Here is a 22,598-nt window from a genome sequence, read left to right on the forward strand (position 1 = left end):
ACACTGGTTTGATATGAACGCCGATTGGTAACTAGTCTACTAGATGAGGCATACATGGAATTATGATCATAAGGTCTTTCAGTGCACTATAGGATGCTGCTCAAAGGACAGATGTTGGCTCCAGGTCAAAGCCGCAATCCCTCGGCTACGCAGTCAAGCACCTTTGCGCGAAAATCCAGAGAAAGTTCCGGATCACTTCCCTTGCGAAAGTCGCCACTAAGGCAGGCCACAACTGCAGAGGCATAAGCGCTACCCATCTCCTTGGGTAGGTCACGTTGGGCCAGCGATGTTAACGCAGCACAAACGTCGCGACCTTTAGGTAGTTTGCGAGTACGCTGGCCCTCTTTAATGCGTGTTTCGAAGAGGCGAGACACTGTCTTCCACAACCCAATCTCCAACAGAACCACGCCTAACGCGTATATATCATGGAGCCGGGAAAATGGCCGTTTGGGATCACCCTGACGGTCGGGGTGGCGGTAAAGGTTAGGTTCAATTTCGAAATCACTACGCATATCAGTCGCTCCTTCGACTGGGCGAGCATAGCCCCAGTCGCTGAGGAATGCGAGAAGGCGCGGTTTTCGTAGTCCGCCTTTGCTGAACGTCGCGGTTGTAGTGAGGGTCAGTTTGGACATAAGCTCAACGCCATTGTCTTGCGTCTGCTCAAATAAAAGAATACCTCGACTCCAAATGTTCTTGTGCAACCAGAGCGAACCGTGGACGTTGAGAGTGGTTAGTGCGAGGCAGTGCGCGATGGCGAAGCGATCCTCAAGCGATGGCTTTGTGGGCCGCTTGGTCTGAGGATCTACTTGGTTTATCAAGCTGTGCAAGGTCGTCAGGTTGTTCTGCACTGGCATCGAAATATCGTCAGTATCGTGAAGTGGGAGTCGGTACGCAAAGACGGTCCGCTCCTTCTCTGCATCATCCTTGTATCCCAGGCACTGGAGGGAGTAGATCGTTGGTTGTGACACCTCAGCAGTCTCCTTCCCCTCGGAAAAGGTGGCATTCTGAAGGAGCCAAGCCAGGTCCCGCAGTGGTGCCTTCAGTTCTGCGATCTCTTCTTCATCAAGATCATCATATCGCAGACGACGGTCATAGGGGCGAAATTCCAGGACTACCGGAGTTGATTGATCCTGATGAGTCCACGTACCCAAGTGAAATCCATCCGATGAGCTGTTGGACTCAGTAATGGTACCCTCGAGTTCTTGAAAATCAGCTGGTGCATGAAGAAATGCTAGTTGCTGTCGTTTGACCACCTCTTCTAGTCCCGTTCCTTGCACTTCGGTCGCTGCTGGCGGCGACTTCGCTGCGGAGCCATCCGTCAGGGTGTACAAGGCCTCCTGGGAGAAGTGCTGCATCAGGTCTCGCAGACTGTCTGTCCATTCTTTGTATTCGGCCAAGACACCCAGTAGTTTCTTCTTATCGAAGAGTGCCCAGTCGTATCCTTTCAGCTTGATTTCCTTGGCTTTGGCCTTAGTCCGATCGAGGAACGACTGTTTCCATTTTCCTCCCTTCGGCAGGGCATCGTCGCCGTGGTCTAGTGCTGCAGTCGAAGCATCCAAGATCTCATACTCTTTCACCAGAGCGCGATATTCAACCAACACGCGACCCATCTTCAGCAAGAGGTTACATATTGTCTCTCCGACCCAGTCGGGAAGCTGTCCTGGGAGCAGAAGACCGCGCTTTTTATCCAAAAACCGACGCTGGAAGAACTCCAACGATGTCAACTGCAGGTCCAATCGAAGCTGAATGGCGGCCCGATCATCGTCATAGGCTTTGACGTCTGAAATGACGCCCTTGATGAAGATGGTCACTTGGATGACTTGCTGGACTGCAGTGACTGCGGTACCATAGACATCCATTTTGGCCAGCCTCGTATGATATGTTAGCGTTTACCTAAAGACATAGCAGCTCAGCAAGGCAACTGGCAAGTATTAATATGCGGGCTGCCGCCAGAGCCACCACGCAGGGGCCCGAGACGAGTCATGTCGGCGGGTCTGACAGGTGTCCTAGCGCTGACGTGAGGAACCCCTGCGTCCCAGCTATACTGGAAACAGGTATATCCTAGCTTGGAAAGGGAAATGTTAGGAGGATCATGAGGTACTATCCTCGTATTCAAATGGAGACGGGGAAAAACCTGATACAACAACCATGAACCCTTCTATAATCGTAACCTTTTTTACCCTATCGGGTGCCGCTGCTCCCGCCAACCAAATATTTATCATTTTCGGTGACGATTCTGCTTTTTCGACGCTAGATTCAAATTGTTAGTGAGTAGAACCGTTATCCGGGTTAAACAAAATCGTGATGTTGAGTAAGTTTATTGATCATTTTTGACAGCTGCAGAATTCCCAGGCAATGGTATTAGTGCCTGAGTTTCCATTCCCTTGCCATTCATTACCAGACCGATAAAAATACTAGGGTTCGTTGGAGCTGCTGATTGTCATTGGTTGGGGGATCTGTTTCCCCCCACAATGGGTTGTTTAATTGGCCTCGGGATAGGAAAGTGCGGCCCGAGTAATAAACGAGCAGCGTGTTCCTTGGGCTTCGTCTGTGATATGGCTTGAAAAGGTGTTACCATTGACAGCCTAATACCTTGTTGTTCCTTCTCTCTCTTTTGCCGTTACTCCCCGCTTTCCCGGCGGCTGTCCTTCATTTGTGTTGATCTAAGTGCGCAAAACAAGTCAATCACCGCGATCAATTCTCCACATCTTTTTCAATCGCCAATATCACCACTATGGCCTGAATCGAAAACCCCGAAATCCTTCTTCTCTCTCTCGCATATCAAGACTTCCTCGATGGCACCTATTCCAGACTCTTAAGCAGGCTCCTGTAAGTGGCCACCGTCAAGCGCGCAAAGGTCAATTCAGGGAATTCTTCGGGGTTTTGATCTTCCCTGGAGTTATGGCGATTGTCATCGCACAACATTCCAACTCAATCCCTCCGGTCTCTTGCCTGACAACGTTGAGCCATTTTCATTGCCTAAGCCGTATAGCATGAAGGTGCTTCATGTCAAGTACGCTCCATCCGAGGACAAGCTCTATATTCCGACTGAGGGTGCGATAAGGCAAAGTCTAGTTTGGGCTCCAACTTTTGTGGATCGGACTCAAGCTGCTGTGGTAGAGGCAAGGCTCGGACAGGGGTCTATCTATTACTGTGGAGATACGAACGGGGAGGATGGATCAAACCAGCTGACGTTGTCCCTTTGCGGGTTCAAGGGAGAGTGTGCGCCCATGTGAAGAATGATTCGGATGGTTAGCGGGAACACTTACGCCAGGTATCTACACGCATCCGCTACTATGCTTAAATTTTAGGGAAAGGAAAGGTAAAGTGGCTGGACAACAGAAGAGAAGAAAAACATCACGATACAAGTTGAATCAACAGTACCACAAAGCAGTAAATCAAACAAGTTGAACCCGATCCAGCAATTAAAATGAAAAAAGGATAATATCTAGACTATAGCTCGTGACCTCGCAGCGAATAACTTCACTTTGCCACAGCCACTGCCTCGTATGAGTGGGGATAGCGTCAGCGCTAGCGGTAGTGCGAGTGACGAGTGCGATGCACACGGCAAGGAAGGGAAGTTCATCCCGCTCTCATCAACACTTCATCCTGGAAACGGAAGAGGACTCGTCTTTTGACTCAACCATCTTTTCATTTCATGCCATGGAATTACTCGACGATGATGGCGCTGCACTACTGCAGGAGGCTCTCGATACCCTCGACGAAGATGGCATTAATGAAACGGACCCGTTCGATCTGGATTTCGATGATAGCGGAGCCAGTATTTCTCCCGACGACCTCCTCGACAACACATCCGAGCCCCCAGATCTCGACCCGCTCAGCTTGGTTGACGGCGAAGAATCCCATGATGGAAACAGTTTATCATCCACCGATCTCCTAGAGGAAAGAGTCACAGCAGTGCGGAATGGGGAGGATGCTCTGATGACCTCGGTGTCCGACTTTACCAGCATCCTGTCGCGAACCGGTATCCATGGACCTCGTCATCTGCAAACCTACAATCTCAAGCGCCGCGCAGTCAAGATTGGCAGTGGCGGACAGTTTACAGTATACAAGGAGATCCCCGGCCGGTTCTTTGGCAACGAAGGCTTGGTGATCAAACGTGTCAAAGTGTTTCTATCCCGTGAAGGAAACTCCAGCTTTGCCTCCGGCTCGGACTATCGTCAACGACTACGGTCTTTGGAGCTGGAAGTACTCGCTTTATCGAACCCCTACCTACGAAACCACCGCAACATTGCCAAACTCGTCGCCTGGGGATACGATTACCCTTATCCCGATACTCCAGTGCCAGTATTGTTCGTGGAGGAGGCGCTGATGACGCTTACCGACCTTCTCAAGATTGACAACGAGAGGTTACTTGGGTCGCAACCCCAGGATGTTAGGCATCAACTATTGCTAGATGTAGTCTCAGGTCTCGAGGCGCTACACCGGCTGCATATCGTTCATGGAGACGTCAAACCAGACAACATCTTGATCTACAAAGATTCTGCAGGGAATGAGAAAGTCCCGCTGTGCGCCAAGATCAGCGACTTTGGGGTCTGCGTCGATTTAGAGTCCCCTGAAGACAAGCTCACTATTGATAGTTACTATGGAACCGAGGACTGGCGGGCGCCTGAAGCTAGCGATTACGCCAGGTGGCAGGGCGACGCTTTCAACCCAGAAGTTATGTTCCGCTTCGATTCCTACAGCTTGGGATTGCTCATTCTATCCACCTTCATCAATCGTGGTGAGCCAGTCAAATTGAAGATGTCTGGAGAAGAGCCAGTCGAGGTTGCACTTTTCATGCTGAGAGAAGATGCGACCATGACTGGTCCACTTCGTATGCAAATAGGCAAAGCTCTCCGACAGCTGCTGGCAACGGATCCTTGGAAACGCAGTCTGGCAAGTCCTGAACTGCTGAAGCTGGATACACCTGCATTTTCATCCTGGTAACTTTAGATACCCTTCACTATCTGACATATATTGGAGGCTGTTGACTGACGCACCCCAAGGCTTGCCGTGGCACAGGACACTCGGAGGGTCGCTGCTAATGTCGGCATCATCGACCCGGCGCACAACCAAGGCCCCAGATTTTGGTACCGATTGGATCCCTCCCTCCTTGCAGAGCTGGAGCAGCAGTTTTCTGAATCCCAGAACGACCTGTCTTTGCGACATGCCGGTGACGTTCTGCTGGGTATGGCCCAGTGCATCACCGGAGCGAAGCCGTCGTACCTTGATCGCCTGCTTACCTACATCACCGAGGCGGCCCGAAGTGGCTATTCGCCGGCCCGAGCAGTGTACGGGCAGCTCATGCATGCCCATGGCCAGACACCGGCTTTCGATGAACAGACACTAGATAAATGGTTGCTTCAAGCCGTGGCTGAAGGATATCTCTTTGCGTCACCCTCGTCGAGGGTCACAGAGGAGCAGCTGCAGACTGCAAAGCAAGCGTTTCGAGATGCAGGTGGCTTTTGTACAGATTCCTTCACCCGTAAACCTGCCATCTTAGCTGTTGCTCGAGATAGAAAACGAGCAGAGGAGTGGCTTACAGCGAACAAGAGGGTCGTTGATATCAATGGCAATACGCTATTGCATGTTGCAGCAGCACTGGGATCTATCGACGTTGTTCAATGGCTAGTTGAAAATGCCAAGATGCCAGTTGACGTGCCGAACGACAATGGCGAAACACCGCTCTACAAGGCCTGTCAAGCTGGGCAGACAAACACGGTCTACTATCTTTTAGACAAGGGTGCAGCTTCCTCCATCACGACCCGAAGAGACAAGCTGACCCCCTTGCACTGGCTAATCACGTTTCCGGGGTGCTCTACGAGGACCGTTGCGACACGTTTTATCCAGGAGGGAGGCGCCGACGTTAATGCTTTGATGGTTCCGGAGAGAACCGAGGAAGGTGCATACGCGGCACGAAGGAACTTCATGGCTCATTAGTAAGTCCTCATTGGTTACTGTATAACCTTGACATGCCGCGGATACTGACCAAGACGTACAAGCCCTTTCGAGCTACCCATGGGGACACCGTTCCATTGGGCAGCATTCGCTCGTAACATGCCAGCAATGGAGGTCCTGTTAGACCTCGGTGCTGATGTCAATGCCAAGTATCATGACTCAGACAATGCGACCACTGCCCTAGGTCTTGCCAGCTGGTACGGAGACATCGAAGTAGTACGATTCCTTCTATCTAAAGGAGCGAACGGCGGAGCAAAGGATGCGCGTGGAAGAAACATGCTTCACCTGATGACCTTCCATCAACCAGAGCATCATGGTCCTCTACGGCAGCCATGGCATTACTGGATACGACACGGAAGTTGGGATAGTCATCTCCATCAGATGACAGATCTTGTCGCCGTACTTACTCTGGCGGGCGCTAGTCTCGAAGACCGGGACGAGGTATACCCTCGAACTACGGCTGTCGTGAGAGCGGCAGAAGATGGAGTCTGGAATGGGGGTGCTTTATGCGCTTTGATAAATGCCGGTGCGGATGTTGAAGGTCCTCGAGGAACTTCGAAGGATACTGGTGAGTAATGTTCTGTGCAATATGCAGCACCCTACCTGGACTAATTCTGTTTCGCTCAAGTACTCCATCAATGGGCCAGAATCACAGGCCCACGGCTAGCATATCCCGACTCATACCTCTACGTCTTGCAGAAGATAGTATCAGGAATGGCGTCCTTAGACATCCGCAATGACTTCATCGAAGAGACGCCTCTTCACCTCTTCGTGACAATTTATCACACCGAGAAAGAATTCCGGTCCGCTTGTGATATTCTTTTTGCCCACGATTCCCCACCCGACGTGAATCTGGGCGATCGACAAGGCCTTACTCCTCTGCTGATAGCCGCGGACACGAACCAAGTCACCCAGGATCCTGAACAACGTTTGTTTTATCTAATCGCCCATGGAGCTGATCTCGGAGCCCGTACCAGAGAGGACAAGGATGTCCTTTGCCTTTTGGCTAACAACAAGACTTTGAGTGACCAGCAGACTCACGATACTATTCATCACTTACTGTCACATCTGGCGAGCCTTGAAGGGTGTAACATCGCACAGGCATACAAGAAGCACTATCTTCCGTACAAGGGTGCCATCCTCACCCTCAGCACGGCGGCCATGGCGGGAAGAGTGAAAACCACCACTCTCCTGCTTGATGTCGGTCTCGAGGAGGCCATCAATAGTCTGATAAGCCCGAGAGACCCTACTACCGTTCTGGACAGCGCTATTTCGTCAGCAGAGCGAAGCCGACACATGCATCTCGACCTTCTGGCCGCGTACAGTCCAGGGGCCCCACGAGTTCGTGCGCTCGCGGCCCAGACGGTGTACGACCCGCGTCAAGGACCACCGACGCGCGCTGCCGAGGCTTACACCGGACTACCAGAAGTTATGCGGCTTTTGCGCGCCCGTGGTGCAAAGCGAGCTTGTGAGATAATGCCATCCTCTCATTTCGAAGTGAGTCCGGATCATCCTGATGTCTGGGATATCACCCAGATGTACTGGATCGGGTTCACCCCGGAAACTCAGCCAAATAGAGAACGCTGGGAAATTGTTTATCAGCTTTCCCGTCTACCCTCGGTAGGCTGGCGAGAGACGGTTGTCGATAGTCTCAGAGAGATGTACCAGTTCGACTTGTGGTGGCCAGATCTGGCCATGCTCGAGGCTAGCATTATCCTCGTCAATAAGCGAGATAGTAATCTCGCTTCCGGTACAGTACCGATGTCGCTCACGTTTCCTTCCGACACAAGTACGGAAGTAGTAGACGCCGAGCTGCTTCGGCAGATGCTTAGGATGCTCATTACGGCAAGACACGACGCGGACGATGCCCAGACAACTGATGAGGGTGGTGATGATTCCACGCCCATGACGAATTGGATCAGGATTCGCGAGGGACGAAAGTATGATCGCAGTCCTGCGTCCTCGGGTGAGCAAATACCCGAAGTGGAACTCGTGTGGGGAGACACTGGATTCCGGCTCGGTCAGAAGCGCGTGCGTCAGGTCAACTAAGAGAAGATAACTATCCGTCTGGGTGTGATCTAGCTTCTCACGTTCGTCTTACAGAGAAAATCATGAACTCAATGAACTTCCCAGTTGCAGTATGATACAAGGTTGGGTGGATAATCTATGTACGCAAATATTTACAGTCAAGAATACTAAGATAATTGCTCATGGCTTTGTGGAAGGAAAGTTGCCGGTGCCCAGAATATCTCCATCGCTCTCCTGTCCGTTCAGGGCGCGGTCGATCCGGAACTGCGTCGTCTTGAACAGTCGAGGCATAGCCGTCTCTTCGAAGGGGATCTTCTCCACTACCATGCGCGCAAGCTCCTGCGCCGATCGCCAAATTACCGGCATGCCGTGGCCATTCAATCCCGCCAGGATGAACTGATCGTCCTTGCCGGGCACAGCTCCAATGTGCGGGTTCGAGTCATACGAGTATCCCATGACACCCGCCCATATTTGATCGACCTTCGCTCCGCTATCCTCCCATCCACGGTACGTCCGTTGCATGTAATCATTATAATAGTCTTTGGCTGAGTCAATGAGGACGGTATCATCGACGTTGTTGTACCATTGCTCCTTGTGTGAGCGGAACTTGGCGGCTGCTCCACCGACAACGATGCTGCCATCGGGACGAGGGATCAAGTAGGAAAGGGTGTTATCTTCGGTGCGGTTGATATAGGAGTTGTTCAAGAGTGGTGCGGTTTTCCCCTCTGGCACAGTAATGCGACAACAGATACCCTTGCAGGGCACAATATTCTTCTCGTACTCGGGAAGCAGACCGGCCACGTAAGCATTACTGGCGTGCACAACCGTTCCTGCGTGCATCTTTCCGCGGGACGTTTCAATGGTATAGCCGCCCTCCGGGCCGGGGGTTATCGATGTAGCAGGGGTAAATGTTTGCAGATTGACCTTGCCCGTAGCGAGGACGGATTGGAGAATGTGTAGGATGAATTTGTACGGCCACATGGTGCCCGCCGTGAAGGAGGCGCAGGCTTTGGCACCTTTGACACCACAGATCTGTTTGGTCAGCATCCTCGACTGCATTTGGGGACTGATCAGTACTCACTCCCTCCACGTTCTTTCCAGTGTAAAACACCACATCATTCATATACTCGAGATCCAGGGACTTCATAAGCTCATATGTGCCCTTTGCCTTTTGCGCCGCCTCCTCGTTGCACCAGACATCGATGGATCGCGCAAGCGTAAAGTCGCAGTCAATCTTCTCATCCTCAACGACCTTCTTCAAGGCATGCAGATTGGCAATTTCGAACTCGGCAATTTCTGCGCCAGCGCGAACACCTGCGCGGTCGACGTATGTTGGAATGTGGCCGTAAAAGTCCGGACGGAGATGTCCGCCATTGCGACCCGTCGCACCGGAGCAAGCTCCCCGGGCCTCCAAGATGGTAATGGACTTGACCTTTTCGCCGTGGTCACGCAGCAGATGGTATGCAGTGCTAGCTCCGGCGTAGCCGGCGCCGATGATCACGATGTCCGCGTGATCGGGGAGCTGCTCAGTTGAGCGGTGATCATGCAATTGATGCGGCTCATTCTGCCAGAAACATTCGCCAGGGTTTGGGGCTGGGAAACAGCCAGCTGCAGCCATGATGAAGGTGTGTACAGTCGCAAAAACGATGAGAGCAGCGGTTGAGAAATGAAAAACTGGAACGCGACCGTGTTTTCTGGGCGGATGATAAGGGAGTCTTATCTGATGCTATCGCATCGTATCTGATTCCACACCGGACCGGACTTTCCTATCACGGCCTAGCGCTAATCTTATCGGTCGCGCCGGGACTATCCCCTTTGGGCAGTTGGGGCCGGTAGGGAGGAATGCACTGGAGGGACAGCGACACGGTGAGGAGCAGGGCTTCACGATGGATCATCCCTGCGCTGGACCAACGAGATGATGGCGATTTGCAATGCGGGGAGTTGGGCATCAGACATATACAAAGTCGCCCAATGCCAATTCCCAGATCGCATTCATAATTCTGGCCCAGGGTAGTTATTTCATACACATCCCGGCCGCATCATGGACGGTTCCTTCAGTTCAGAGAAAAAGACCCCCTACCAGACCGATGAAGAGAATGGGGACCTTGAGGCCGTACCCGGCCACCTCGACGAGGCCCAAGTCTTTCAGCAGGGCCTGCACCAACGACATATTCAGATGATCGCCCTGGCCGGGACAATTGGCACAGGGCTGTTTTTGAGTTCAGGTCGCGCCATTGCTCATGCAGGACCGTTGGGAGGGTTCCTGGCGTACAGCATCATGGGGCTGTTAGTGTCCAGTGTGGTGTTTGCGGTGGGAGAGATGGGTGCCTTGGTGCCGTTGGCCGGCGGCGTGATTCGCTACGCAGAGATCTTCGTCGACCCCGCCCTAGCCTTCGCCAACGGATGGAATCAGATATATTCCTACCTCGTTTCGATCCCGTCGGAAATTGTCGCCGCCGCCGTGGTGATTGAATTCTGGACGACCATTAACAATGCGATCTGGATTACTGTTTTCGGGCTGTTGATGTTGATCACGGCCCTGGTGTTTGTGCGTGTATATGGTGAGCTTGAATTCGGCTTCTCCATCCTTAAGATTATGCTTGTGATTGGCATCAATATAATGGCCCTCGTCATTACGTGTGGCGGTGGTCCAAACCATGTCAGTATCGGCTTCCGCTACTGGCGCGACCCGGGTCCATTCGTACAATATCTGGGCATCGGCGGCTCCTTGGGACGGTTCCTCGGATTCTGGACAGCCCTGAATAGTGCGCTCTACTCCTATTCCGGTATCGAAAACATCACAGTTGCAGCATCCGAAACACGAAACCCACGTCGATCCATCCCCATGGCCGCTCGTCGCATCTTCGTCCGAATCATACTCTTCTACGTGTTGACCATCTTCATGATCGGGTTGGTGGTTCCCTCCGACGACCCTAACCTACTCGGCTCCTCAGGCACAGCCTCGGAATCTCCCTTTGTCATTGCGGCGCGCAATGCCGGTATCAAAGTGGTGCCTTCGATAATCAACGCGGTGGTGCTGACATCGGCTTGGTCATCTGGAAACTCGAACATGCTGGGAGGATCGCGCGTGATCTATGCCATGGCAGCAGAGGGTCATGCACCGAAAGTCTTCATGCGCATGAACCGGTTCGGCATTCCGTATGTGGCGGTGACACTATTGGGAGTATTCATGGCGCTGGGATATATGACGTTGTCCAGCTCGGCCAGCACGGTTTTCACTTGGCTGCAGGACATCGTGTCTATCTCGACATTAGTCAACTGGGGCATCATTTGTATCGTGTACCTCCGGTTCTACTACGCATGCAAGAAGCAAGGGATTGATCGTCACAAGGAATTGCCGTGGGCGGCGCCCTTCCAGCCATGGAGTACATGGATCACGTTGGTGCTGTTTTGCCTGCTGTTTCTGACGGGCGGGTACGAGACTTTCATTCACGGTCAATGGGATACGGAGACTTTTATCTCGTCGTACTTGAACGTCCCCATTATTTTTGTGCTGTATTTTGGGTACAAGTGGTGGATGAAGTCGAAGATCATTCCGCTGGAGGATGTGCCTGTGCGGCCATTCATCGAGCATTACCAGAAGAACCCGGAGCCGGAGCCCAAGCCGAAACGGGGGTTACGGCGCTTGAATATTTTGTGGGAGTAATGTATATATAGGTGTTTCTATAATGTTACATAGCAGTGTGTATTAGCCAGCAGTCATTCTCTACCCTTGTCAATTTTCAACATATATATATTCACTGCTAGGAGACTTCCGCCCAGTATACAAGGTACTGGATCCCACATTGCGTTCTAGCAAACAGCCATTGAGCATCATACTACATAATAAAGTCCCATTGTATGCTAGTCAGCGTAAACTAAGCAATGAAATGTAGTTCCGACATACAACAGGTAGTTCGGTGTATTCTCGATTCAAGTTGGCTATCAAAATGTGGTGTCAGCACGATAACTACGCCGGCTATCAACACGCCTTATCAACACGTTATCAAGTATCAGCGCCTGGTCGCATATCGCCAATTTCCCCTGAATTAACCTGCGCTTAGACCTAATCTAGTCCCCGTCTAGCGCATGTCAGCTGTATGTACAAATGCGACCGGCCCGGCCTACTGAAATGGGCGAAGCTGGTGCCCCTCGCCCGGTATCGGCGGATACCCACCACATCACAACTACTAGCACTATTTGATGCCACGCAGTTCCCCGCGATAACGCGTCTACCCCTCAATAACCGCGATACCACACAAACCCTTTCTCCCTCCCCCCCATTCCTCAATTACTTCTCGCACACACAACACAACATGCCCAACCACGTCGTCTTCGACGTCGTCGGCACCTGCGTGTCCTTCGATGCCTTCTACGCCACCATCGAGCGCACGCTCGGCCCCCAACTCAAGGCGCACAACATCACCGCCCAAACCCTGGGTTTTACATGGATGACCAACGCCGAGCTGCAATTCACCTTCCTCTCCATCTCCGAAAGCTACAAGCCCTACAAAATTGTCATCACCGAACTCTTCTACCAAACCCTCGCCATGATCGGCATCTCCGACCCCCACAGCTTCGCCACCCCCGAACAACGCGACGCCTGCGTAGCCGGATACGCCGCCCTCGAGCTCCGTCCCGGCGCGCGCGAATGCTTCGCCAAGCTCCGCGACGCCGGGTTCACGGTTTGGTGTTTGACAACGGGTGATACGCAGCGGGTGCGCGGATACTTTGAGCGAGCGGGCGTAGATATGCCGTTGGAGAATTTCCTCAGCTGTGATACGGCGGGCGTGGCGAAGCCGGCGTTGGCGGCGTATCGGCCCGCGTGGGAGAGGTTGGGTAATGAGGGTGGGGAGAAGTGGTTTGCCGCGGCGCATTTGTGGGATGTCACTGCTGCTACGAAAGTCGGGTTCCGCGGTGCTTATTGTACGGTTTATGAGAAGGAGGGGGCTTATAAGGTGTTTGATGCGCCGTTGGATGTGGTGTCGGAGTCGTTGCCTGAGATGGCGGAGAAGATTATTGCTGCTTCGAAATAATTAATTGATGGTTTGGAATGAGTATGTTACATGATTATCGTAGTGTAGTGTAGTGTAGGCCAGGCTATGGAAGATCAACATGCGTCCAGATCGGATCTAAACTCGAACCGGCCAGGAACTCTTCTAGCACTTGGGTCTCTGTGCGGGTGGGCCACGTTGCGGACGGCGATAGATTGGCACCGCCGAAGATGGAGAGATCCAGGGTTGGATCGAAGGGGGGTAGCTGCTCCATTCCATCCAGCGGAACCGTCCACGGCTCGACTGTGTCAGGGTGCAGTGGGGCCGCGTCGGATGCAGGTTTTTTGCACGTCGCCCCCCAGTTGCGGAAGGCCTCGTAGTCAGACACCAGGCCCGTAGATTCCGAAGCGGGCTCTGGTCGCTGGGCCACTGTGTGCAGACGCGCGAGGGATCTCTCCAATGCTTCAAGTAGGGATACTTCCGATCGTGCAGAATCACCTGCTGCGGACATCTCCCGGAGCAACGCGAGTCCCTCCCGCATGGGCTGGCGCAAGGCGTCTGACAGATTCTGCACGGAGAATGCGATGAGTACCAGTAGAGCAGCCCTACATGCGCTGTATTCCAGGTAGGACGCTCGTGCCAGTCCCGGTCCGTGATCGCGCAGCTGGCGACAGATCTCCAATGCCTCCTGAGCCGCTTGGATGCAATCGCCGATGAGACTGTCGCGGTCGGAAGGCTGGAAGTACGATTCCTCGGAAGACTCTTGGGGATTTGCATTATGATGAGTAGGGGACTCCTTGCGGAGAAGGAATGGGCGACCGATGAACATGCGCAGGAGACATGATTCCAAACACAGGTGCATAACGGCGCGATTCGGTTGGTCTCCCATTTGGATTGGGTTGACGAGCGTGTCAGAGATGCCTGCCCACCAGCGATTCCAGGACTCTTTGCGGGCTATTAGCTGGCCTATGACGACGGGCAGTCCTGCTGGTTGGGCGTGCCTGAGACGAGATCTGTACACTTATCAGGATGAAAACTATCACACAGGTGGTTGAATGTCGCACATGTCATGGAGAAATTCCTCCAGCCAGTCTAGCATCTGAATTGAGATGACTGCACATTGCGGGCTCCAGGCGGACTGTGTCTGGCCCATGTCTGCGCGAGCCTTGGGGAGGTCTGCATCCACATCCCCGCGATGCACAGACAAGGGGCGTCCGTGGAAGATCGAGATTAACCTACGATATATTAGCCAGATTTAACAACAGTAGTGGTCATCACAGACCTCTCCAGGGAATATGCAGTCCACCAGACCCGGTTCCGCGTCTCCATCATGACCGGGCTGAACGCATCCCGGCGGCATTTCCGATGCATGCCGTTTTGCATAGCCAGACGCACCGCCAGGTTCACGTAGATGTAGCCAAGTCCAGAGGCATCCACTGGAAGAGCATAGAATCCAAGCAGTAGACATGCTTGTACGCTCTCCAAGCAGGACAGCTCGATTATTTCCGGTAGTAGTCTGATTGACTGTTCGTAGAATCGCACCCCGACATCTTCTTCGGAAAAGGAGGAGGTCTGATTCTTGGGATCTCGGTCACTAGGGGACTCCAAATGTGCATATTGAGTTCCGATTGCGAGCACAGACAGCAGGATGCTTGCCACCGCGGCAGCCGTATCTCCAAGACTGGCAGGGTCGGTGTATAACCGGTGCACACGGTCCAACAGCCAATCTTCATCTACCAGAAACCAATGTGTGGCAGCATATTTGAGAAAGGTCTTGACCAGGAAGCCAGTAATCGGACGAGGGGGAAAGCATGCCAGCGCTGCTGATAAATGCTCGTTGGTCTGGAGATGTTGGGCCCGCCAGTACCCCGAAACACGGTCGGGGCTCTTGGTCCGCATGCGACTTTGGATGCGTTGTTTGATGCGCATGGAAAAATTCCAATAGGAGAATTCTCCAGAGAAGTCTATCAAGCTTAGTTATGATCCACTAATAAGTACGGCAAGAGCAAGACGCACGCGTGGTGGTATCACCAACCGGATCGATCGTACAATCCTCTTCCTCCAGAGCAAGTCCAGCCGGACTAGTCACTCCTGTATGATCTGAACCTTTCCCGGTAGTAAAGGAGTTGGCCAGACGGGAAAGGCTCTTGGTGTCGAGCTCGATGCCCTCAATTGTATGCTTCAAGATTTGCTCCATGTACCTGCATCGGTCCAGCAGCTCCTGTACCTCGGACTTGGCTGGCCGTGTTCTGCAGTAACTAGTTAGCGTACCGTTGTGCCTAGGTGGCAGAGATAAACTCGCCTGGGAACGTAAACGCGAAAATCTCGGGCGCGCGATGCGAGGGCTTTGGATTCACAGGGACGGCGGAAATGGGCGCATCGTCGGCAGGGGATTCCTCCTTCGCATTTTTCCTTCAAGCGGCGACATTCGTCGCATCTACAAGTAGTGTCAGTGAGCTGAATATCTGGAACAAGAAGTGTCGAGTGATTGACTTACGCGCGGGCAGACCGACGGCCTTCTGCCATGACTAGCTAGGTATTTCTCAGTGAACACACACTATGAAGAGAATTGGGATAAGGCGAAGGTGTCAAAGCACCAGAGACGGGATACAATCTGGACATATACGCTAACAGCTGCTCCGATGCTTCTCCGCACGCGATAAGCAGCGATAGACAACCCCCGCAAGGGCCATCCTGGTGACCGGCACTTCTCTCGCCGCGGTTGGTCTGTTATCGCCGCCAGTGGGTCGGCTGGAAATGCAAGATAAGCTGTTCCCCACAAGCTGTGCTCTTATTCCCTAGTGTACTGACGCCTGCTCCGAGGAGCAGATGAATGGCTATCTGGCTAGTGTGACTGAAGATTATCAATATATTCTAATTCATACGAGATGCAGAATCAGGTAATCGAGGTGTATAAGGGCCTCAAACATCATCTTCCCCTCCGCCTGGTCCCTTATGCGGAAAAATCACAATTTTATCAGCGATTGAATCACTCCGTGTGTCACAGCAGTTCGTCAATCTGTCGATACATTAGCCCCTATTGATAGAGGCGATGGCGTTCCAGCAAAAGGGTCCTTGCGACACGCCGTGTCCGACTCGTCAGCGTGACTACTGTTGACTCGCACAGTTTGAGTGAATACGATTTTCGAGCCCTCTACCTCCACCGCTTCAGTCTGTGACGGTCGGGATAACAGACGAGGCATCTTGTCGCGCAACCGTGACAAGGAAAGGAACAGTGGTCGCATATTCGACAGGCAAGAGGCCGTTATACCCACGGCGGGCTCAATGCAGGTCCACACACTGGCGGGTACTTGGTCATCTGTCATGGTGCATCTCCCGTCAGTAGAGTACATCCAACTCAGTTAGACCTATTTAATTCTTACATGTAATATCGCTGCCGGCTTTTGAAAGCTCAATTAGTGTCACCAGCCGTACAATGTCAAAGGCAAGCGTTCTAAGTAGGGCATATCCATGTCAGCAACAGTAATCCGAACAGCCGGGAGTAAGAATTCTCACAAAGCACCAAGGCAGAAGATGCCTGTTAACATAATCTTTTGTGTACGCGGCACCTGAAGGTTCCAGACGTGTTTCATCGGTAGCGCGAGGATGACGGCGTCAGTCACGATGTTCGGAATCTGTAGCCCATAGTAAAACTTGGCCAGGTCGATGCATCCGCCGGGCATCGTCGGGTTCCAGAGCTTCTCCAGTGGAATACATACGACGCCCCCAATCAGACATACCCCGAAACACCACAGGATGACAATTGCCCCGACGGAGTTAGCTGCTAGTATCATCGGTCGGATGGAAAAGATTCGCTTGTATAATGCGAGGATAGAGAGCTTCGTGAATGCGATGCATAGTGTGTATAGGAAGCTGCCACTGGCTAGAGTCTGGATGCACTGTCAGCTCAGTAGCACGGGGGGTAAGCAGAGTGATATCATCAATCTTTAAATACACTACCAAATCTGAAGGAGGAACGTAGATAATGTGAGTGCCCAGTCCGTTATACAGCACTGCCGTTCATCAGTCAAAGGGGTTCCGGTGCAGTAGTCAGCCAAACTGAGAGGTTACGCACAGACAACTCCAGCCAGTGACACTGCATATTCAAAAACCTGCCGCCAGCATCCAGTGTCAGCAATACTTGCTCGGGGTTTGAGAATACCTAGGAATTATGACCTACCAATGCCACGATGATCAGGTAATCATCAAAGAAGACCTTGGTGCCCGTGATCTTGCGACAGTACAGACGCAGGGCAACCGACACCGTAGAAAGGATCAACGCAAAGCAAGTGGCAGTAATCACGACATGCCGCAGGTTGTCATGGTAATATCCAAGATCACCAGTCTCCGATGCCGCCATCGTGAGTAGAAGTCGGCTATGACAGGGCAATTGTCTAGTGTAGCAGGAGAGTATGATCTGCCTTCAATACAGTGGGCAACCCCAAGCTAAAAGAAATGTCGTTTCGCGAGTGTCAGGAGTGTCAGTGGTACGTGAATCTACATCGCGATCGCAAAGGTGCTGATTGATGTCATCAATGATGGTTGCAGAACCTCTGCTGCAGCGTATTATTGGCAGCCATGGCAATTAGTACAGCCACCCGCCGATCGAGCCAAGTAGGGTGTCGCGATCGAAGGTACCCTCGCTCAAAATGGCAAATTCTGCATCACCTGTCAGCTGTCGGCAAATGCCATCCATCAGTTAGCCCCCTTGCAGGAAAGCCACGCTCAACAATTCCAGGTTAGTGGTTTGCGGACTTGTCACATTGCCGAGCTAGGACTATGTCTAATATCATCAGCGACCGAACGCCCAACTGAAAATAAAGTTCATGTTTCGTACCTAGATCATAGCGTGGCAACAAGTCGGAAAAGGAAGCGCTTTAAAGCAGGACAGAAACACAGTATAAGTGAGGCTAAAGACGAGTTCTAGGAGCGAGTATCGATTTGGCGACTTGCTATGCAACTCCACACTGGGCCTGATCTACCCACTGTCGATCTTTACATCGGCGAGAACTTGGCCCCAAGGGAGAGGTGACTTATGTTACACAATTCATTCATCCCCGTTCCCTTCCACAAAACCCTTTGGCAAACAGTGAACTTATAGGAACCTCATAATGAGATGTGACAGGGCACAATCAGTCTCGGCCATGTGGCACGGCGTGCGATATCATTTCTAAAACCAGTTTATCAACAATCTATGATAGTAGCCGCTCGGCTTGAGCCGAAAGAGTCGCAAACCTGAGAGCGAAGGTATAATTCTATGAAATCATCTGATGTAGCGGCTCACCGAAATATGAAAACATGAACCAGTAATTCTCTCAACCCAAACAAACAAGCTAGGCCAACCATTCCCTAATCCACTTTCCCAACCACCCAGGCCGTACGCCCTTCACCTCGCGTAACTTCTTACTCATCTTCGCAGTGTGCACCGACTCAAAGACAATTGGTTGAGTGTGTTCTGTTTCCAAACCCTCAAAGAAATCTAGCAGTTTGGCAGCCGGGTTCTGCTCTAACAGTGCCTGCAGCTCCTTTCCACCCAACCCTTTGCCATCCTTAGTATCAGCCGAGAAGCTAACACTGGCTGCCTCGATGTCACGCCGGACACGTTGCACCCACTCGTGTAATGGGATGGTTTCAATCGTCTTCTCGGTGTTGTCCTTGCCCTGCGCGAGAAGGGTGTCGGCAACGACGGGCCGCATCAAATCCCAGGATTGAGGTTCGAGGTTGATGGGATGGTAGACTTGGACCGCCCGGGGCGAACCGGTAGCAGAGGAGCAGCCATGATCATCGGCAACCCCAAGAAGAGCTAGCTCAACTAGTACTTCGGCTAGAAGATCAACAGGTACCCAGGGTATCGGGGAGAGCCTGGAGGTGTCGTGAGCTCTGAACAAGACTGGGGAACCACTCCGCACGGTTCCAGAGGCCGGGAGATCGCACAGCGCCTGCGACTTGGCCTACTCGAGCGAAGGAGAATGATGGGGCAGCTCGTGTTTGTTTGGGATCGCTTTGTTGCTCTTGCTGCTGCTTCACAGCGTAATCCAGCAGATGTTCGGCAATATATTTACTGTTGGCGTAGCCATTCGGGGCGGGAGTGGTGGTGGTAATAACGATTTCTGGTAGCAGGCCCGACTCGCTAGTACGATGACCCATGACCGAGCTGATAGATGAGAGGAAGAATAGATGCGGAGCTTGTGGGCTGCATGTCGCGAAGTTTATGAGATTTACCACGCCCTGCATGTGGGGTTTGAAGGTTGCTAGGGGGAGGTTGAAGTTCACGGTCCAGGCGTTGTGGATAATTAGCGTTGCGGTTTGCTGCAGCTGGGTGTAGACATCGGGCTGTAGACCCAAATCGCCCTCCTGGCTTAGGTCCGCGGTCCAGAAGCTTAGACGGCCTTCGTTATCGGCCAGTGGGGTGAGGCCATACTCCTTGATGCGGTTGTGTTGTCTCTCACGAGCATGATCCCCTCGGTTCAGGCAGTGGACGTGGGCCACAGAAGAATCTCTCAGGAGCGCATCAAGGATATAAGTTCCCAGCTGGCCAGTGGAGCCGGTCAGGATTACGGTCTGCGTTGCGGGGATTGTTCTATTGGCAGTGAAAATGGTAGCGGGATTGGGTTTTTCGATGTGACCGATAAACCTTTGTAGCAGTTCGTCACGTTCCTGAACAAGACCTTGTTGATGGGTTTCTGTAGACTGTTTACCCTGCATGTCCAGCTGTTGAACTGCTTCGGTAAGCTCCGTTATCGAGGGGTGCAAATATATCAAGTTAGGCGTGAGAGTTGGTAGAAGGAGACCTTGCTTGAGCACACGCGTTATCGTTAATGCCTGCAACGAGTCCATTCCTAGAGTGAGCCAACTTTCTGTATCAGACACCTTCTCCGCACTCCAACCCGTAATGGCCAGGAGTGACGCGCGGATGAACGCAGCGACCTTGACGACATCGTCCACGGCCCCGGGACCGGGGTTTTCGCCAGCGTCATGCTGAGCAAGTTTCTCGGCGTCCGCGTAGAGGGCGTCGAGCTCTGCTGCGTACATTGCTAAAGTACCTGCGCGTTGTACGGTGCCCTTTCCGGCACGCAGCATGGGCTTCTCCGGAGTGGTGAAAAGAATGTGGCTCTTGGCGATACGGGCATGGGCTGGACACTCCTCGTTCGCCTGCTGTCTGCTAGGCCAGAGTCTTTCAATGGCAGCGGCCCGGTGGCTCGTGCTCAGTCCTACTTCTGAGCGGCCCAGTTCAATGATGAGAGCGGCTTGAAAGCGTTGTGCCCCGGCAACCAGAGCCCCTGTCACCTCAGGATTAGAGGCGAGTATGTGGCCCTCCATCGAGACGGGATTTGTCTTCTCACCATTGAGGAAAACAATCACATCATCCAACCTTGCAGACGGCCGCCAGAGGTCTGACTTGGCGGGATCCGGGTGGGGCACCATCAGGTCGTTGGTATGATACTCCTGACGGTCAGGGAAGATTGAAAATGGAAATTGGTGACCCTCGCGCTCTGGAGTGCGCACCATCACCGCCTCATACTCGTCCCCGGACACATGCCGGAATTCAACGCCCAGCTGTGGATGGAAGTGAAGATAGCGCCAGTCTTTGAGGGGATCCCATTTGCCCATATCGTGGATCACATTCAGGATCCCCAGCTCGGAAGCGCCATAGCCGTTCACAATTCTCAGCTTGCGGGATACTATGTCCCCGACAGGCTGGGGCAGATCCCCGCCACAATACATCATGTACTCCAGATGGTTGCCGCAGTACTCCAGCAGATCAGCCGATTGGGACAATTCCAGTACGATTGATGGGACAACAACTGCCCAGTCAAATGGGGTCTGCTTCCTCGCCGCTACCATCCCGGTCGCGCTGGGAAGACCGGCAGCAGTAGGCATTATCCGGGTGGTATCAACAGGCATGGTAATAAAAAGAATATGCCCTAGTCCAGCGGCCTACAGTAGCAGTTAGCAGTTGCAGTGCGCTGTAATTGTGGAAACCTTACATGGAAAGGAGGCAAAGAGAGATACATGCGCTTGCCGAAACCCCAGCTGTCCTGGCCTTCGCAGCCAGCGGGTATATCGAGTCTTTGCATATGCATATGCTTGACGGCACTGTCATGGGTCCAGATAATGGGCTTAGGGATTCCCGTTGACCCCGATGTGTGAAGGATAACCAGTCGATCATGTGCTGCTTCAGGATATGTTTTGTGGTAAGGAAAGACCGGATACTGGGTGGCGAGTAGTTCAGCCATACTAGGAACATCAACAACCTTCACTGAGTGGGCGTCGACAATTCCCGCGATGAATGGTGGCCGTGGTGAAGGGGCCAGTAGCGTCGTGCACCCTAGTTTAATGAATAGCGACTGATGGGCCACTGCACTGTTGCGCGGCGACGTAAGAAACATCTGTTAATACACCCATGTCAGCAGGTTCCCCGGAAGCCGCACTACGTAAACGGGCCATCCTACACAGTATCCAGCCTTGACTGCGCCCAATACCAATGCCGGGTATCGCAAGTCATTCGGTCCAAGGTAGGCCAAAGTTTCTCCTGTTCCAGGGCCCAGGGTCTTTGTCAGCCAGCCAGCGACACCATTGATAGCGTTGGCCAAGGCTTTGTAGGTGATTAGCCTGTAGCCTTCCTCATAAGTCATTGGGTTCACCGGGTATTCTGCATAGATGGCTTCTGGCTTGACCTGGGCATAGTGGTCAAAGATGTTGGGAAGTAGCTCTGAGCGCGGATCATAGCCGGAAGAAGGAGTCCAAGTAGGCATGATAGGCAGCGAAGTAGTGGTCAAAGAAGAGAAAATGGAACTTGAAATTTCGATGATGGCGATGATGACGTTGCTGATAACGATGTTGCTCCAGACCAACTAGGGGAAGGACCTTGTCTTTATAAGGCCATTCGAAAAAAAAAAAAAAAAAAAAAAAAAAATGAAGGTGAGAGCATGGAATTAACCGTGACAATGAGCAGGCGGGTGGTGAAGGGAACGAGGAGGGGCAGGAGAGAGATGAGGCTGGATTGGACGGCCTAGCTGGGGTTGGCGAAGCAAGAGGGTCAGGGAATTTCCGTGATCTCTCAGTAGCCCTTGTATGTATGGGAATGACCAATGACCAAAAAACATACAGGGGTCTTCTTTGTCCCAACCAACAGCCCCGATCATCAACATGGATTACCTGCCAATCCAACTCACTTGGCATATGTAGATACCCTAGCTAGCTGGGGCTATCCATGCCATTGGCCAAGCTCATTCAATCAAGACAAGGTGAACCCATAAGCTATAAAAATAGCACCCGTAGAAATATCGGACAGCAGCGAATACAAAATGACCAGCCCCACTTGGTTGTCTTTATCATTCACTGTCACATCACCATCACGCGAATCGAAGCGTTTGTCCCTGTATTATTGTCACTAGGTGTAGCATGCATCCAGTGACCATCACAGGGGCGGAATGTAAACCAGACAGTGATTTGAGGAGTCAAGAGTTGCTAACTTCGCAGAAAGGCCTGAGTCACTCTAAAGCTCATGGACAACCCCCGGCTAAGAAGAATGTTTTAACTTTTGTACCAGGAGCTTTAACGGTACATAAACTGCATAGTGATGATAATGGTGCTGGTTGCTATCATTAGCAG

At 52.4% G+C, this 22,598-nt stretch overlaps 9 protein-coding genes across 9 annotated transcripts; 4 read left to right on the forward strand and 5 right to left on the reverse strand.

The window, feature by feature from the left end:
- Positions 1 to 13: 13 nt before the first annotated feature.
- BO85DRAFT_452303 (uncharacterized protein) lies at positions 14 to 1,891 on the reverse strand. The gene has a single exon (XM_025660791.1). It carries the CDS (start codon positions 1,857 to 1,859, stop codon positions 126 to 128), a length of 1,734 nt encoding a protein of 577 aa, XP_025512271.1. The 5' UTR covers positions 1,860 to 1,891; the 3' UTR covers positions 14 to 125.
- A 943-nt stretch (positions 1,892 to 2,834) lies between these two features.
- BO85DRAFT_379066 (uncharacterized protein) lies at positions 2,835 to 3,236 on the forward strand (the record flags this gene model as incomplete). Its single annotated transcript, XM_025656324.1, has 1 exon — positions 2,835 to 3,236. A coding segment is annotated over one exon (402 nt), but the record flags the coding sequence as incomplete, so codon positions are not given.
- A 4,369-nt stretch (positions 3,237 to 7,605) lies between these two features.
- Positions 7,606 to 8,180, forward strand: BO85DRAFT_452305 (uncharacterized protein). Its single transcript, XM_025660792.1, has one exon. The coding sequence runs from the start codon at positions 7,621 to 7,623 to the stop codon at positions 8,008 to 8,010; it is 390 nt and encodes a 129-aa protein (XP_025512273.1). The 5' UTR covers positions 7,606 to 7,620; the 3' UTR covers positions 8,011 to 8,180.
- On the reverse strand, positions 8,170 to 9,607 carry BO85DRAFT_471136 (NAD(P)/FAD-dependent oxidoreductase; the record flags this gene model as incomplete). Its single annotated transcript, XM_025662451.1, has 2 exons — positions 8,170 to 9,021; positions 9,071 to 9,607. 2 exons carry the CDS (start codon positions 9,605 to 9,607, stop codon positions 8,170 to 8,172), a joined length of 1,389 nt encoding a protein of 462 aa, XP_025512274.1.
- A 324-nt stretch (positions 9,608 to 9,931) lies between these two features.
- On the forward strand, positions 9,932 to 11,702 carry BO85DRAFT_522768 (aromatic amino acid and leucine permease). The gene has a single exon (XM_025665292.1). It carries the CDS (start codon positions 10,031 to 10,033, stop codon positions 11,654 to 11,656), a length of 1,626 nt encoding a protein of 541 aa, XP_025512275.1. The 5' UTR covers positions 9,932 to 10,030; the 3' UTR covers positions 11,657 to 11,702.
- A 603-nt stretch (positions 11,703 to 12,305) lies between these two features.
- On the forward strand, positions 12,306 to 13,025 carry BO85DRAFT_378980 (putative 2-haloalkanoic acid dehalogenase; the record flags this gene model as incomplete). Its single annotated transcript, XM_025656320.1, has 1 exon — positions 12,306 to 13,025. The coding sequence occupies one exon, from the start codon at positions 12,306 to 12,308 to the stop codon at positions 13,023 to 13,025; it is 720 nt and encodes a 239-aa protein (XP_025512276.1).
- A 64-nt stretch (positions 13,026 to 13,089) lies between these two features.
- BO85DRAFT_378908 (Zn(II)2Cys6 transcription factor) lies at positions 13,090 to 15,509 on the reverse strand (the record flags this gene model as incomplete). Its single annotated transcript, XM_025656317.1, has 6 exons — positions 13,090 to 13,996; positions 14,048 to 14,218; positions 14,266 to 14,947; positions 15,000 to 15,216; positions 15,282 to 15,420; positions 15,481 to 15,509. 6 exons carry the CDS (start codon positions 15,507 to 15,509, stop codon positions 13,090 to 13,092), a joined length of 2,145 nt encoding a protein of 714 aa, XP_025512277.1.
- Positions 15,510 to 15,997: 488 nt separating this feature from the next.
- BO85DRAFT_379380 (uncharacterized protein) lies at positions 15,998 to 17,343 on the reverse strand (the record flags this gene model as incomplete). Its single annotated transcript, XM_025656337.1, has 6 exons — positions 15,998 to 16,302; positions 16,367 to 16,437; positions 16,500 to 16,882; positions 16,941 to 16,996; positions 17,059 to 17,095; positions 17,164 to 17,343. The coding sequence occupies 6 exons, from the start codon at positions 17,341 to 17,343 to the stop codon at positions 15,998 to 16,000; spliced, it is 1,032 nt and encodes a 343-aa protein (XP_025512278.1).
- A 973-nt stretch (positions 17,344 to 18,316) lies between these two features.
- BO85DRAFT_491078 (NRPS-like enzyme) lies at positions 18,317 to 21,739 on the reverse strand (the record flags this gene model as incomplete). The annotated part of the gene is made up of 4 exons (XM_025663692.1): positions 18,317 to 18,845; positions 18,883 to 20,921; positions 20,972 to 21,373; positions 21,437 to 21,739. The coding sequence occupies 4 exons, from the start codon at positions 21,737 to 21,739 to the stop codon at positions 18,317 to 18,319; spliced, it is 3,273 nt and encodes a 1,090-aa protein (XP_025512279.1).
- Positions 21,740 to 22,598: the final 859 nt, after the last annotated feature.

Source organism: Aspergillus piperis (assembly GCF_003184755.1).
Source record: "Aspergillus piperis CBS 112811 unplaced genomic scaffold BO85scaffold_19, whole genome shotgun sequence".
Lineage (NCBI taxonomy): Eukaryota > Fungi > Ascomycota > Eurotiomycetes > Eurotiales > Aspergillaceae > Aspergillus > Aspergillus piperis.

Coding starts and splice junctions, on each gene's coding strand:
- BO85DRAFT_452303 (XM_025660791.1), bottom strand. CDS start 1,859: ATGGATGTCTATGGTACCGCAGTCACTGCAGTCCAGCAAGTCATCCAA.
- BO85DRAFT_452305 (XM_025660792.1), top strand. CDS start 7,621: ATGTACCAGTTCGACTTGTGGTGGCCAGATCTGGCCATGCTCGAGGCT.
- BO85DRAFT_522768 (XM_025665292.1), top strand. CDS start 10,031: ATGGACGGTTCCTTCAGTTCAGAGAAAAAGACCCCCTACCAGACCGAT.